At 36.0% G+C, this 17,267-nt stretch overlaps 1 protein-coding gene across 1 annotated transcript in view; it reads left to right on the plus strand.

The window, feature by feature from the left end:
- Window positions 1–17,267, plus strand: part of ACBD6 (acyl-CoA binding domain containing 6) — a gene marked incomplete at its 5' end in the record, with an annotated part of 175,241 nt that overhangs the window by 79,726 nt on the left and 78,248 nt on the right. The window contains one exon of the mRNA XM_084248872.1: window positions 15,156–15,245. Within this exon, the coding sequence (XP_084104998.1) occupies window positions 15,156–15,245 (90 nt within the window). The remainder of the gene's footprint in view (window positions 1–15,155; window positions 15,246–17,267) is intronic.

Raw genomic sequence — 17,267 nt, forward strand, 5'->3', positions numbered from 1 at the left:
TATGTCCCTCCACTCTCTCCTTGCCCGTAGTGTTTCTTCGGAGAAGTCTGATGTCAGCCTGATTGGTTTTCCTTTGAATGTTATCTGTTTCTTCCCTCTTGCCAGCTTCATTATTTTTTCCTTGTCCTGGATTCTTGGGAGCTTTACTATTATGTGTCTTGCTGTATTTTTCCTTTCGTCGTGGAAGTTTGGTGTTCTTCTTGCTTCTTGTATATCAATTTTCAGCTCCTTCTTCACATTTGGGAAGTTCTCTTCAATTATCTCTTTGAATATTTTCTCTGTTCCTACATCTCTCTCCTCTCCTTCTGGTATTCCTATAACTCTTATATTTCCTTTCCTCATGGAGTCAGATAGTTCCCGAAGTCTTTCTTCGTTCTTTTTCCTTCGTACTTCTCTTTCCTTCTCTGTTTTGGTTCTTTTTATTTCTGTGTCTTCAAGATTACTTATTCGTTCTTCCATTTCATCTATTCTGCTTTCATTGCTTTTCCCAGAATTCTTTAGTTCTTCCATTAATTCTTTGATCTCCTGCATTTCTTTTACTTCCCTCTTTAGGGACTCAATTTCTTTCTTCTGACCATTGTTTTCCCTCTCTAGGGACTCAATTGCATCCTTCTGATCGTTGATTATTTTTCCCTTATCATTGTTTTCCTTTATGACTTCTGTCAGTTTTTTAATCACGGCAATTTTAAATTCTCTTTCTGGAAGGCTCAGAAATTCTTCCAAGTTATTGTCGTTGCAATCTGGGGGCTGGCTTTCTTTTTGTGGTGTGCTTTTTCTCTGGAGAGTTGCTAGGTTGCGTGTGGTTCTTCTCCTCCCTACTGTCTGTTTTCTAATTTGCCGTATGCGTTGGGACACTGTGTTGTTGGGACTTGCCGGCATCTTGGGTGGGCTTCTCTGTTCCCCTCTGGTTCTTCCAGGAGTCATCTGTCAGTTTCAAGCAGCCTTTACTGGAGAAAGGTCCCTGTTCTAAAATGCCGATGTGGGGACACACTCCCCTGTGCGCCTGGTCTGCCCCGGCGGTGGGTTCCTGCTCCCCTCTGGGCTTGGACTGCAGGCCAGAGGGGGTCTGGCGTGGGCGAACTTCCCCCGCTCACCTCTGGCTCCTGGGGAAGCCTTCTGCAGGTAGTCTTTACTGAAGAAATGACCCTGTTCTAAAATGGTGATGTGGGACACACTCCCTGCGCTTCTGGTCTCAGGCACACTCTTCTGCGCGCCTGGTCTGCCCCGGCTGTGGGTGCTCGCTCTCCCTGTGGGCTCAGACTACTTGTTCAGAAGGGGCCCGGTGTGGGCTAACTCCCCAGCTGGCCACTAGCTCCTTCAGTAGCCTGTGCTGGGGTCAAGTCGCTAGGTGGCACCAGAGATCTCTCCTAGAGCCCTTGGGGAGCTGATTTTCCACCCCGTGGGACAGGGAGCAGAGCAGGGATGGTAGGGTACACCTCAACGGCTTTGGGGTGCTGTGTCTGCCTTGTGCCCCACCGTCGTGGGGAACCCACGCCCCTAATTTCGTGCCCCGGGTCTCAGTTCCAAAGCCCTCAGTTCCAGGACGCAGGCTGTAGCCCAGATCAGTGGCGCGGGAATGGCGCCTTTTGAATCCCGCTCCCCTGCCTGGGCGCCTTGTTCCTGCTCACTCAGGGAGGGCCTCCGCCCGGGTCTCAGTTCCAAAGCCCTCAGTTCCAGGACGCGGGCTGTAGCCCAGATCAGTGGCGCGGGAATGGCGCCTTTTGAATCCCGCTCCCCTGCCTGGGCACCTTGTTCCTGCTCACTCAGGGAGGGCCTCCGCCGTCTCCCCGCAAGCCTAGGTCGCAGGCGCAGGGCCCTGGGCAGCTGCAATTTGTGCTTTCGCGCAAGCTTACCGGGCGGCCGGGGCTGTGTGCTGGTGCTGGTCTCCTCCTGGTGGGCGGGGCTCTCTTATGGCGCCTGGAGCTCACCTCCGCGGCGGATCCTGCAGGGTTCGCCTCAGCTCCCGTTCACGGGGTGTGGTGGCTGAAATAGTTCCTTTCCACTCACAGTCCCGCTTGCTGCATCCGTTTTTCTTGTTGGGCGTTTTGGTTTGTTGTTTCCCTCGTCTCTGCTGGTCGGAGAGTGCCGCCTCTGTGGGCGGGGGAGGGGAGCAGGGTTCTGCGCTTCCCTCCCTTCTCGTCCTCTTTTATGGCAACTTTCTTCTTCGGGCAGTTTGCTGGAGTCGTCCGTTTATCTTCCGTGTCCCAGTTCTCACTGGGACCTGCCGCTTTTCCTCCCTATTAACTTTTTTTAATGGGAGATCTTACTCGCAGCGTCTCCTCGCCGCCATGTTGCTCCGCCCCCTCTTATTTTTCTTTTTCTTTTTGACTTATTTCGCTGAGCATGATCCCTTCTAGCTCCATCCATGTTGCTGCAAACTGCATGTGTTTATCTTTTTTGATTGCTGAGTAATATTCCATCATGTATAGGTACCACATCTTCTTGATCCAGTCATCTATTTTTGGGCATTTGGGTTGTTTCCATAGCTTAGCTAATGTAAATAGTGCTGCTATAATGAATACAAAGTAAAAATCAAAATCAACAAGCAACTATAAACCAGAGACACACTACGGGGGGCAGGGGCGGGGAGAGGAAGGATTAGGGTCAAAATAAGTGGGGGTGCAATTGTATGGGGAATATAACCAAAATGAAAATGCATACATTGTGCAAAAATGAAAAATGATGTAAGAATTATATAAAATATAAAATAAATAAATAAATAACCAAAAAAAAAGAGTCTATCAGGATATCAATATGAGATGGTGTCATATAAGATACTTTCTGTATCTTATCCAACATTTTCTAGCCATGTTGTGGAAGTTACTAGCTAAAACGTAGAACAGTCAAATAACTGCTATCTGTTTGTGATAAAGGGAGAAACCATTAACATCAGTGAAATCTATAAGTAATATAAAAATATTTATCACTCACTAGTGTCTTCTATCACATATTAAACGGATATGTTATATTTTGCTTAATAGATATATTTTTAGAAAACTGTGAATTATGATAAATCTAAATTGTTTTATACAAATACTACTTTTTGATTACTTTGTGAATAAAACTGTTCACATGTTGAACTTTAAACTGTCCCGGAATTATAAATGCTAAAAAGAAACAAATTTACTAATTCACTGTTAATCTTTTATCTCAAACTTGAACCATGATTGAAAGGATTAAATGGTGACAATTTTGGGGAAGAGGACATGCACTGATAGTGATCATAGGTAATGTGGGGAGTAGATAGTCAACTTATGTACTAATTAGAGCACGCTATACTGTTTACTATCTGATACTATCTTACACTTAATACTATCATACTTTTAAACATCTTCCCTCCATATCCTCAGTGACACCTGAAACTGAAAATGTAAAACCAGTAAAGGGAGATCTGTATGCAATACTCTGTGTTCGCCACTAAAACATAAAACCAAGCCAAGAAAGACGTGACTAGAGAAAAGTAGAAGCCAGATTGTGAAATGCTGAGACCAGGTCTTCTGATTCCAACTAGAGGTATCTTCTTTGCCTCACAGGATCAGAAGTCACTTTAAAAAAGTAGATCAGGCATGATTACTTCTCTTTTGATTTTATTGTTGTTTTTCATTTTTGTGCTCCCAAGTTAAGAGATTTATAAAATTAAACATGAACATGTAAATAATTGAAAGAAAATCAAATTGTGCTGTAACTCAAGTAACAAAAAGAGTACTTCCTTACCAGCATCCTTTGCACATTTAACTTTAGCTCCCCCAGGACAAAAGTTTTCAATTCTTTCAGCCATTGCTTTTGTAATTTACCTACATAATTCTGAATAATACTCTTCTGTTTCATGATTTTCTAATTTTAGACATTACTGATTTTCTTCTTTGTTATATGAGGGTTTAGCTATTTTACTCATCTTCCCCTCTCTTCCTATCCTCCTGACATAATTATATCACACACAGCTTCCAGTTTTAGCTTTTTATTTTTATTTTTTAAGAGATATATTTTTATTTATTTACGCATAGCTTTAATTTAGCAGTTTAATTTTTTCTCCCTTCGTAACATAGCAATCAATTATACTTGCCTTTTTGAGTAATTGCCCTGGAGTTTGCAATGTAAATGTACTACTAGTACAAGTCCACTTTCAAAGAACACTTTACCACTTTACAGGTATTGTGAGTACCATATAATAAGAAAATAGTCCTAAATCGTCCCTCCTCTTCCTTTTATCATTGTTGCTATTCATTTCATTTAAATGTAAACATAGATAAGCATATATTTGTATACATAAACACATATACTTACATATATACATAAGATATATATAGATAACATATATACTCAAGCATACATAATTGACTATACTATTGCTATTATAATTTTAAACAAATCAATGTCTGAGAACAGGGAAAAATAAAAAAAAGTAAAGTTTTTATTTTACCTTCACTTATTCTTTCTTGAGTGTTCTTCCTTTGTGTGGAACCAGTTTCTTACCTTTATTATTTTCCTTATCTCTAAAAACAACTTTTTTTTTTTTACAAGAAAGGTCTACATGCAGCAATTCCCTCAATTTTGTTTGTCTAAGAGAGTATTTCTCCTTTTCTGTTGAGGGATAATTTCTCAGGATACAGAATTCTAGTATTTTTTTCCTCAATACCTAAAATTTTATTTTCACTCTTTCTTTCTTGTATGGTTTCTGAAAAGAAGTCTAATGTAATTTTTTTATTAGTCTAAATTTTTGTTTAATCTTTGATTTTCAATTCAAGTATTCTTTCAAAAATCAATTTGTCTTTTTGAATTTATGATTTGAATTTGATACATCTGTCATTTGTTGTAGGTTTTTAGGCATTTATTCTGCTTGATGTACCATGAGCTTCTTAGTGCTAGCATTAATTTGGGGAAATTTTTGGACATTGTTTCAGACATTTCTTCTGTTCTTTTTCTTTCTTCTGGTATTCCCGTTATGTATAATTTGTATAAGTTGTCTCACAAAACTTGGATATTCTATTCTGATTTTTTTCTTTTTGTTCTCTTTGCTTTTTTGTTTGTTTTTCCTGAGGAATATATATTGTAACTCAGAGATTCTTTCTTCACCTGTCTCTAGTCTTATAAAAATCCATCAGAAGCATTCTTTTCTGTTACAATGGTTTGTTTTTTTTTTAATCACTACATTTTTTGTTTCTTTTTTAGGATTTACATCTCTCTGTGTACACTGTCCACCTGTTCTTACATACTGTATATTTTATCCTTTACAACCCTTTGCATATCATATCATTTATAGTTTTAAATTTCAACATCCCTGCCATATTTGATGATGATGCTTGCTTTGTCTCTTCAAATTGTGCGTTTTGCTTTTTGGTGTCCCTCATAAAATCTTGAGCATGGTGTGCTGGGTAAAAATAACTTCTATAAATAGGCCTTTAGTAATGACATGTTGGCAAAGGAAAGTATTCTGTGGCCCTATAGTATGTCTACTTCTGGGCTGTGAATTCGTATCACAAGTATTTTTCAGATGTTTTTCTCCCTTTTTGTGGGACAGGTTGGCTAGAATGGACAAGACTTGTGTTCTTCCCTTCTCCCAGGTCAGTTATGCCTTTTAAGAACAGAGTGCTCCCAGTGCTCTGGATATTTCAAAATGGTTTCTTTCCTTCTCCTCCTGCCAGAAGTTCAAGGGGATTGTGGTCCCCTCCTCCCCCACCCAGATATTTACTGTGGGAACCTAGTCAAGTTCCTGGAAGTGAATCTCACAATACTGGTGGACCTAGCAACACTAGATCTCCTGTGAATTGTCTGTAATAAGCCCCCAGCAATTCATCAACTGCAACTCAGGTTTTCCAATCCGGCCCTAGTTTCCTAGTGCTCTCCATTAATGAGACTCTGCTCTGGGAAATCGAAATTCCCTATATTCTCCTGTCAGTCTCTCCAGTCTTAGTTTACCCTATGCCCTCCTCTCTCTTATGGATCCAAGAAAAATAGTTAATTTTTTAGTCATTATAACTTTTTACATGTTGTAATAACAGAAAGGCAACTTCCAAGTTCCTTACATATGAAACTGGAAACCAGAAGCACACTTAACTTTTCAGGATCACTTTTTCACTGGAAAGTAGTGTGTATGTACTGTGTTATCTCTGTTAGAATTTTACACCTTTCAGATAACAAATGATAATACTTTATATAGTATTTGTTGCAGTTTATAGAATATTTTCACTCATTACCCTACAAATGTTGTTCTCATTTTAAAGATAGGAATTAAACCTTGGAGACATTCATCTACTTGTTCAACAACTGCTAAGTTGACATATAGGTCTGGAAGGGTGTTGTTTTCACCCCTGAATTTAAAAAGGATAAGCAGTTTCCACTTGGCCCTGCTAGGATTATCTTCTAATTTGCAACAGTTTCTTTTATAAAATAGTGCTCAAAGTCAGTCCATATAACCTCTAACATGATCACTGTACAGTAGAAATAGAGATAAATGCTTCAGAGTGTTGCACTAACACAATTTTTTGTGAAAATAAAAGGAACACTTGTAAAATGTGTTGTTTCTACCATGCAGTTGCTTTGATGTAGAATGGCTTCCCAGCTCTTCTAGTTTGTCACCCATGCAGCTACCTTTCCCCCCAGCTTGCCAGAACACTGTGTTTCCATGAACAGATGAAGCGCTTACACATTCATAGACTGAGACGCCAAGAATTCAGTTGGGTTCTCTCGTTGCTCCAAGCAGATTTCTGCCCTCTCAGCCATGACCGCTCAGGCTGGGCTTTGAATACTGATAGCAAATTCTTTTATTATTAATCAGGGATTTGTATGAATTAATTTAAGAACATGAGGGAGATGGGATCTTAAAATTAAAATCAAACTTAACATTCTAAATAAAGTAAGTGGTACTGCTTCATGATAGCAAATAAAACAACTTGGTAAGCCTTGATGATAGACTAAAAGTATATAATTTCAAAATTAAGTTGCTAGCTAAATACTTTTAATGCCTTTATCGGAAGAAAGTTATTTCCTTACTGTAATAAGTTGAGTGACAATTACTTTGAAAGGACATCCAGTTCTTTGTGTATATCTATCTGATATTTGAACTTGAGATACTAAACTATTGAACTTGACACATGATTACCTAGGAGTCTTTGGGATGGTATATATCTTTATTTGAAAAGTTTATCCTACAGGTTGAGCCTGATTGCAGTCTTGTTCTTTAGTGGTTTAAAAATTGCGTCTGTTTCACTGAAAATTTGCTGTAAGCACATAAATTTAATTATATTCATAAAATGATTAACTGCATTTGTATTCCACACATTGAAATAGACACAACTATTAATATTGCCTGAAATGCATATATTTGAATCTCTATCATAGTACATTAACATGTATGTCTTTTGAATAAAATATTCATATTTCAAAAATAAAGTTATTATGAGTAAGTATAGTTCCTCCTATATATCTTTTATCCTTTTAAGTTTTTATTACTACTAATATAGTAAGGCATCTAATTCTAATTTGAGAAAATTACCTGGTGTTTTCTGCTGATGTAATTAGACATTATATTTCACATAATAGAAAATAGTTTTGTAGTTATATTTACTGTTCAGAAACTATATATGTATGTATGTATGTATGTATGTATGTATGCATATATGTAATATATAAATCAGATATTTCAATGTGCAAGCTTACAGCATCATGATATTATATGTATTTATTTTTTATTTAAATTACAACTTTTTTTAACCATTTGCAAAAATGTTTAGAAATTGAGGTAGAGAATATTAAGGAAAATGTAAAGGAGAAGATCTTAAAGCCTATTACTTTTTTCACACAGTGGTTCAGTTTTCATCTTTAAACAATATTAATATGTTTTCTCACATATGCCAAATATATAGTTCTTCTAAGAAAATATCTTTTTAAGATAAAGAATGTTTGAATATTTATCAAACATCAGACATAATTCTTGTCATTTTGTTTCTCAGATCAGTGTAATATACACTTGACACTAAATATATGGATATTGGTGATATTTAAATAGTACTTTAAATCTTTACATGAATTTAAATTCATCTTAGAATGAATGTGGCAATGTATTATTTGAGCAAAATAGGCATCATTATTCCAGTGTATTTATCACCATTCATTCCCACCCCCCACCCCCCCACCCCGCCAAAAGCATTCATATACTTTGTTGGTTTTCCTTAGATCTTATTTTGCACTTACAAATTACTCTTTTATTGAACTACTTATTTAGTTAAGTTCTTTTCTTTCCATCCTTTTGAAGGTATAATTGTTATATCATTTTCTCTATGTTTATTGATTCTTTCAAATACTTTGAAGGAGAGAACCTTCTCTTGACTCCATTCATTTCCCTTCTTGCTTTGTTTTAAATTTGTGGCTCATGTCAGAATATAATTTACATGCTGTTGGCTTGAGGAACTGCATGGCAAAATGTACAGTATTAACCTAACAAAGAAGCAAAAGATATTAAAAGGCAGAGTCAGTATATTGAAACTAAATTTATGCTTTTATTAAGTTATGAGAAAGGAATACAAAAAATACATCCTCTTAAATAACTTTCTACATATAGTGTATGTTATTTTGGTTGTGTAGTAGATTAAAATATTAACTTAAAGGAATTTTGTTGATTCTAATAATTGAGAAATGCACTGCAAAACTGTCAAATGTTGCCCATTTACTATAAGACAGACAGCACCACTTGTGAAAATCAGGCCTGTGGTCATATTTTACATCAGAAAGTCATTAAATACATAATCACAAAATGGTGGTATGGTTTAAATCATTCTTTGGCAACTTATTTTTTGATTTTTTTATTCCATAACATAAAATTTACATTTTAGACATTTTTAAGTATACAGGTCTGTGACCTTTGGTGCACTTAACAGTGCTGTGCAACACTGCCGTGGTCTATCTCCTGAACTTTTTCATCTTCCTTTGTTGAAAGTCTGTACTCATTCCACAATAACTCACCATTTTCCCTTCCCCTCAGTCACTGGCAACCACCATTCTACTTTCTATCTTCAGGCCATTGACTACTCTAAATAACGTCACATAAATGGAATCATACAGTATTTGTCCTTTTGTGACTGGCTTACCCATTTAGCATAATGTCTTTAAAATTTATCCATATTATCCATATTATAGCATGTGTCAGAATTTCCCTTTTAAAACTGAGTAGTATTGGGCCTTCCTGGTGGCGCAGGTGGTTGAGCGCCACACTATGAAACTGTCTGCAGCCTCTGTAGCGCTGGTTCAATCCCAGCCAGCCAGCGAGAATCCCATATGGCAAAGCAGACCCCTCCTGTCTTGCCCGCTGCTCCCCTCAGCAGTGTATTTCGGTTGTCTGCTTGTTCTGTTCCCCCAATCTGTCTCTGGTGAATCCTCTCACTCTCCCGCACATCTGGCCCTTACCCCAGTTCTTGTATAAAAATAAATAAATCTTTAAAAAATAATAAATAAATAAATAAATAAATAAATAAATAAATAAAACTGAGTAGTATTCCCTGTATGTATATATCTGCCTTTTGTTTATCCAAGTGGTCCTCCGTGGCCACTTGGGTTGCTTTCACTTTTTTGTAATTGTGAATAATGCTGTTGTGAATGTAGGCTTACAAATTTTTGTTTTATTTTTTTCCCCAAACTTAAGAAAAATTTTAAACTGACAGAAACATTGAAAGAATTTTATGATGAATATCTGTATCCCTACCACCAAGATTCTACCACTGATATATTACTGTGCTTGCTTTCATCAGTATCTGTTCATCTCTCTATTTGCTCATCAATCTTTTTTTCATACTTTTCAGAGTTTTTTATAGACAGCTGGATACTTCCTACTAATTGCTTCAGCATGTTTATCGTTATTTAGAATTGAATATTAGTTTACTTTTTCTTTTGAGATTACATTTATGTATAATCACATGTACAAATCTTAAGTACATTTGGTTAATTTTGACAAAAGCATATATACCTGTGTAACCAAAACTCCTATTATGTATGATAGGGGACATTTCTAATCATCCCACAAAGTTACCTCATATCCCTTCCCTGTCATAGTTCCATAAAGGTAACCACTGTTCTGATACTTGTTCTATAATAGCTTGGTTTTTGCCTTAGCTAGAACTTTACATAAATGGAGTAATACATATATATTCTTTTGTGTAAGGGTTGTTTCATTTAGCATGTTTCTGAGATTTTTCATCAGTGCTTTTTTTCCTTTATATTGCTGAGTAATAGTTCATCATATGAATGAATCATTTTCTTCTGGTGGACACCTGGATTGTTTTCGTGGCAAATTACAATTATTTTATACAGGATAGCACACTGTCCTCCTTGCATATTATTCCTTCACTCTTGAGTCACTAACATTATAGCTTACTCAGTGCTCAAGGGAGATTTTTTTAAAGACACAAGTCCTTTTCATTTGTTTGACACCTCAGCAGTACCGTTTCTCTCTAATCTAGATTTTAGCCAGTGAGAGAGGTTAAGGAGTTGGTTATTTTAAACGTGTATCACACATAATGGTGTATGGATTTTGTTGTGGTTTTTTTTTTTTTTTTTTTTTTTTTTTTAGTGCTGGTAAGTGAATTATCCCATAGAGAATCATTGGCTTCTGAGCTGTTGGTTTCTACATTATATACATCTTAGATCTTAATCTCTTCCTGGACAAACTCCTGTCTAATTTTTTGAAACAACATTGTGTTTTTACTATTGACAGGAAATGGAAGTAGGAGTTCTTGTGTTACTTTCTAGTGGTTTCAGGTAGTTCTCACTGCCAAGTGCTTGAAGCAGTAGCAGTAGCAGTAGCAGCAGCAGCAGCAGCAGCAGCAGCAGCAAAGAGAAGAAAACAGGCACAGGATAGAGGAGACAGAGACATTACAGGTTGTTGGTAGCTGAAGTCCCACAGTTATAAATTGAAATTCTACCTTTTTAGAGAGAAATTCAAATTGACATGTTTGCAATATTTCATTTTTAATTAGGCAGTACTGTATATACATACCATCTTTGACAGATGGACAAGGTGGCAACTCTTAAAATTTAAACGTGACAACTTTTTTTGTCTGATGTATATACAGTGTACATTCTTTGTATCTATTCTCAAAAATACTATTAGAACATCAAGACTCATAAAACAACCTCTTTATTTCATGATATCCAGGATAAGATCTAATTTTTAAAAATTCGTCATGGTTTAAGGACAAGTAACTAAGGATATAAAAGGAGTGTTTCAAGTTAGACCCAATCTGTATTTTCCAGAAGGTATGAAAGTAATACCACTTAATAGGTTAACTGCCACCCTGCACTTTCAAAGCACTTTAGAGTCATTCATCTGTCTGAGGAAGGATAATATTAGCTCCCTTAGTTAATAGATGGAAACTCTCCCCCATGCCCCATATTTTATTATATTTGAGTTCCAGAATTTATCCAGAGCTCTCCAAACAGTGTTGTGGTCTTCTGGTGACCTAACAAAGATTCCCTTCAATAATGGATTTCCTTCCCCCTTATCCCCTAAATACTTCTGGGATAATTTTTTCAAAAGGGTTTTGAAAATTAGACACAAGTAACTGTCAGCTTTATGTGGCAAGAGTAAAAATAAATTTAACTTGAATATTTATAAGAGATTTTATCACTCATCGAAGAAGATGAAACTATTGTATATTTGTTTATTTTTTAAAATCTTTTTTTTTAAGATTTATTTACTTATGCATACAAGAGCTGGGGTACAGTCCAGAGTTGTGGGGGGTGAGAGGATTCACCAGAGACAGAATGAGGAACAGAACAAGCAGATTGACCGAAGTACACTGCTGAGGGGAGCAGCGGGCGAGGCAGGAGAGGTCTGCGGCACCATGTGGGAATCTCCATGGTGGGGATCGAACTTGTGCTGCAGTGACTGTGGATAGCTTCATAGTTTGCATCTTAACCCCTGCGCCACCAGGGAGACCCCAAAACTATCGTATATTTAAATAGGTAGAATATTTCCTTGATTAAGATAAAACCTGTTGGGCCTCCCTGGTGGCGCAGCGGTTGAGCGCTGGGTTGTGAAGCTGCCCGCAGCCTCTGCAGCGCCAGTTTGATCCCCGGCTGCTCCCCGGCCACCGGAGGAGGGTCCCACTTGGCACGCAGACCTCTCCTGCCGCCCACTGCTCCCCTCAGCAGTGTATTTTGTCGGTCTGCCTGTTCTGTTCCCCGCTCTGGTGAATTCTCTCACCCTCCCGCGCTTCTGACTGTACCCAGTGTTTGTATAAATAAATAAATAAAATCTTTTAAAAAAAAAATAAAACCTGTAAGCAAAGTTTTACTTTATTGTGCAAGTAATTCATGGTTTTATTTCTGGAGGAGAAGTTATAGAATCCTGATTTAAAATAATTTAATAATTGTATTATAATTTAATAATTTCATTGTATTGGTCTAGATATTTTGTGGTTGACAAAGAAGTGTTTTATTTCCTAATTTTGTCATATTGGTTATGAGGATAACATTTCTGCAGATTGCTGGTTATGTTATTATTGGAACTAATAGTATTCAATTACAACATTTTTTTTTTAATAGAGGCATGCTTTTTTTTTTATTTATTTATTATATTTGTTTGTTTTGTTTATACATGCACTGGGTACAGTCAGAAGCGCGGGAGGGTGAGAGAATTCACCAGAGCCAGAGTGGGGAGCAGAGCAGGCAGAAGGACTGAAGTACACTGCTGAGGGGAGCAGCGGGTGGCAGGAGAGGTCTGCGCACCATGTGGGATCCTCCTCCGGTGGCCGGGGAGCAGCCGGGGATCGAACCGGCGCCGCAGAGGCCGCGGGCAGCTTCGCAACCCAGCGCTCAACCGCTGCGCCACCGGGGCGGCCCCAATTACAACATGTTTAAAGGAATTTCATAATTTGAAGAAGTAAAGAGCATATTTAGGCCCCTGGTTTTACGTTCTTGTTCATTTAAATATAGAACACCTTGAAGACAAAAATTCCTTAGCTTGATTGAATCTGTGTGATCAGTGCTTATTTACAAGTATGTTTAATCCTGTCCCTGTTTTTTAAAGTTTATTGATACTGCATAAAAATATTAATCATTAAGTGATCTGAATGTAGATATTTTCAACACGTCTACAGAAAGTCATTGTCAGAGAATTCATTCTAATTCAAGGTTAATTAGTGTACCATTAAAATAATGTGTTACAAAAATTAATTACATTGCAGGTCAAAAAACGTGTTTAAAAGTGTAATACAAATGTCTGAGAGCATATCGTCCTTCTTAAAACATTGCTATACATGTGCCACCCGTCTGGAAAATATAGCCAAAATGAGAATCACTACAGAGGTCCAGTCATAGGTGTTTCCCCTAAAGTAAATTTTTGGCAGCACATATAGGAAATTTAAAATATAACTCCCATTAACAGTTAAATGTGTTACTTGTCTGCTTTCCCATTGAAACAGCTAAGGATTTATGTTTAGCATTAGTTGATGTAACTCTATTGGGTTAAACCTAAAAAGAAATTAGACACCTGGTTGAGAAGTAGAAATTATCTGTACCTCTTGTGTAAAAGTATTAGATATATTAATATTATGTTTTCCTATTTAGTTAATACATAGTTCTGTCAAGTGCATTGTGTATGTATATCACACATCATTTTAACTCTGTAGTAATTTAAACTCTGTAGTTTAACTTAATAGCAATAAAATGTATACTTAAAAATTAGAACTAAAAATTAGAACTAAAAATGAGACTTTGAAATTTTATCTGAGTCTTTTCATGTGACAGCTATGTAGCAGTTACACTAAACTGCAGGATAATTTATACATTGGTGTTTGTTCAGCGGTCTTATTAGAAAATCTTAACAGTCACCTAGAGGGTTTTGACTTAGTGCCCTGCTAACAGAAGAACAGTACACATTAGAACTATAGAAATTTTAACACTGGAACCTAGTTTTTCCTACTCAACAAATATAGTTTTTGCTTGATTTTTAGACATCTCCATTTTAAAAACAGTACACTCTAAACAAACTAATTTTGTTACTACAACAAATTGTGAATGACTTGCCTGTATTTTCAAATTTTCTGTTTCCCTTCCTCTTTGAATTTTGTGTAAGCCTATTGGAAAACAAATACAGGTAAATAAAAATAGATTGAGCAAATGAAAAGAAAAAGAAAAAGGACAATTTAGACAGAAGTTATCTTAGATCTCAGTTTAATTAGTTTAACTAATAGGTGTGTGAAGAGTTTGAAAGATAAAGTATAAGTGGGTTAAGTAATGCTTTCTTGAGAGGTGCCTTTTACTTTAAAACCGTCTTTATCCCATCTTATATCTACTTAAATCTCTTTTGAAATGGCATAAAGCAGGGATTTCAACTTAATGTAGAAAGACATTCCAGTCTTTAAAAATTTCATCATTAGTACCCTGAAAAAGTAGTTAAGCCATACACTCCTCATTTCTTCAGAAAAGCCCTTAGCTTTGGGCTTTTTTCATTCGTTGAATCAAGATTTTCTGACTGTAGAGAATAGAATTAACACATAGTAACTGTGAGTTGTTGGTAGATAAGTTAAAATTAATGTTTTAAATGTAGTACTTTATCTCCTAATATTTATTCTGTTTTACAGATGGCTTTCACAGTCAACATTTTAAGATAGACACTAATGGATTGGACTATTGTTTTATTTTAGATATTTCTGAATATACATTTGGAATGTTAACGGGGAGTGCTTAGTTTAAAACTGATTAGATTTTCTTAAGTTTTAAGGCATAAACTTGAATAAATTTAGATATACTACATTTAAATTAAGATTTTTACTGAGGTTTAACTACTTGTTTTTCAGTCACAAGATTTCTTTCACTAGAGAAGGTGAACATAAAGCTTTAACATTTGTAAAGTATTTTAAAATTTACAAAGCACTGTCTTATAGTTCATTTATTCAACAAGTGTTATAGACATTATTGTTGTTAGTATTAGCCTTCTCTCCATTGTATAGTGAGGAAACAGAGCAGGCTTAAATAAGTCACTAGGCTAGTATGCTGTGGATACCAGAAACATAACCCAGGACTTCCAGAAGATTGGAAATTTCACTTGATTGCTTTTCCCATGCAGCCTTTTAATGTCAGTTAACCTACAGTTTCACATATTTGCGTGTTTTTTATGGCCCCACAACTGGACTAATGCATTTATCATTTTCTGTGTTTTTTAGGGCAGAGCTCTTCTCCATTGGGCATGTGACCGAGGACATAAAGAACTAGTCACAGTCTTGTTACAATATAGAGCTGATATTAATTGTCAGGTAAGAGTGATAAAGAGGGAACTTTAAAAAAATAAATTGAGGTAAAATCCACATGACATAAAATTGTTTTAAATTCAGTGACATTACTACATTTTACAATGTTGTGTGACCATCACAGTTATTAGTAGCACATTTTTATCACTCCAAAAGGAAACCTGTACCCAGTCAGTGGTAACTTTCTGTTTGCCTCTCACACCAGATCTTGACAACAACAAATCTGCTTTCTGTATCAATGGATCTGCTATTCTAGATATTCCGTGTAAATGGAATCGTAACATACATGGCCTTTGTGCCTGGCTTCTTTCACTTAGCATAATGTTTTCAAGGTTTATCCTATTGTAGTATATAACAACACCTCATTCCTTTTCATATCTAAATAATATTGCATTATATATACATATCACATTTTGTTTATCACTTTATCATCTTATAAGCTGTTGGGTTGTTTCCCCCTTTTGGCATTTGTGAATCATTGCTGTGACTAATTGCTGTACATGTTTTCTTCAGAACACTTGTTCTCCAGTTCTTTTGGCTGGAGTAAAATTGCTGAATGATATGGTAATTTTATGTTTAACTTTTTGAGGAACCACCATTTTATAACCCCAACAGCAATGCACAAGGGTTCTTGTTTGTCCACTTCTTTGCCAGTCACTTGGTTTCCTGTTTAGTGGCCATCCAAATGGGCATGAAATGACATTTCACATGATATGGTTTTGATTTGCATTTCCATTGTGGCTAATTAGGATGACTGTCTTTTTATGTACTTCTTGATAACTTGTGTCTCTTTGGAGAAATATTTATTGAAGTCTTTCACACATTTTTTAATTGAATTGATTTTTTGTTGTTGAACTGTAAGTGTTCTTTATATATTCTGAATACTCTGTCAAATATATGATTTGCTGATATTTTCTTCCTTCTTGATCTTGTCCTTTAGAGGCACACATGTTTTAAATTTTGATCAAATACAAATTTATCTTACTTGTCTTTGGTTAGTTATACTTTTGATGTCATAAATAAGAAACCAATGCTGGATCTAAGGTCATTTAGATTTACTCATGTTTTCTTTCTTTCTTTTATTGTGGCAAAATATATATAGCATAAAATTTTCCATTTTCACCATTATTAAGTGTATTGTTCTGTTACTTAAGAACATTCTTGTATTGCCATCACCTACCATTTATCTCTAAAACTTTTCATCTTCTCCACCTCAAACTCTGTACACATTAGCTAATTGCCCATTACTTCCTTCCTGCAGCCCTCACAAGTGCCATTCTGTTTTCTATATCCATGAATTTGACTATTCCAGGTACTCATATAAGTGAAATTATATAACATTGCTCTTTTGTGGCTGGCTTATTTGACTTAATGTAGTGAATTCAGGTTTAACCCATGTTGTAGCATGTGTCAGAATTTCCTTGATTTTTAACAGTTAGTAATGTTAATGTATATTGCATTTTGTTTATCAAAGAACCCTCTGCTCAGCATGGATTTATTTTGCCTTTTGGCTATTGTAATAATTTTGCTAGGATTTTGGGCGATAAAGTTCTGTTCCAGTTCTTAGTTTCATTTCTTTTGAGTATATGCCCTGTAGTAGAATTGCTGTCTCATATGGTAATTCTTTTCTTAACTTTTTAAGGAATTAATATACTGTTTTCACAGTTACTGTGCCATTTTTCATTTCTATAAGCAATGCAAAAGGAGTTCCAGTTTCTCCACATCCTTATCAACACTTGTCATTTTCTGTGTTTCTAATGAGCCATTGTAATGGGAGTGAAGTGGTATTTCACTGTGGTTTTGATTTACATTTCCCTTAATTGGTTATGTTGGACATCTTTTCATGACATTGTTAAGTTGTATTTGGAGAAATGTCCATTCATGTCCCATGTTTTAACCCAGTTTGTTTCTTTGTTGTTGAGTTGCAGAAATTCTTTATATATTCTAAATATCAATCCTTTATCACATGTATAATTTACAAATATTTCTTTATTTCTATCGGCAGTCTTTACTTTGTTGATAGTGTCT

The sequence above is a fragment of the Talpa europaea genome (assembly GCF_964194135.1).
Source record: "Talpa europaea genome assembly, chromosome: 12".
Classification (NCBI taxonomy): Eukaryota; Metazoa; Chordata; class Mammalia; order Eulipotyphla; family Talpidae; genus Talpa; species Talpa europaea.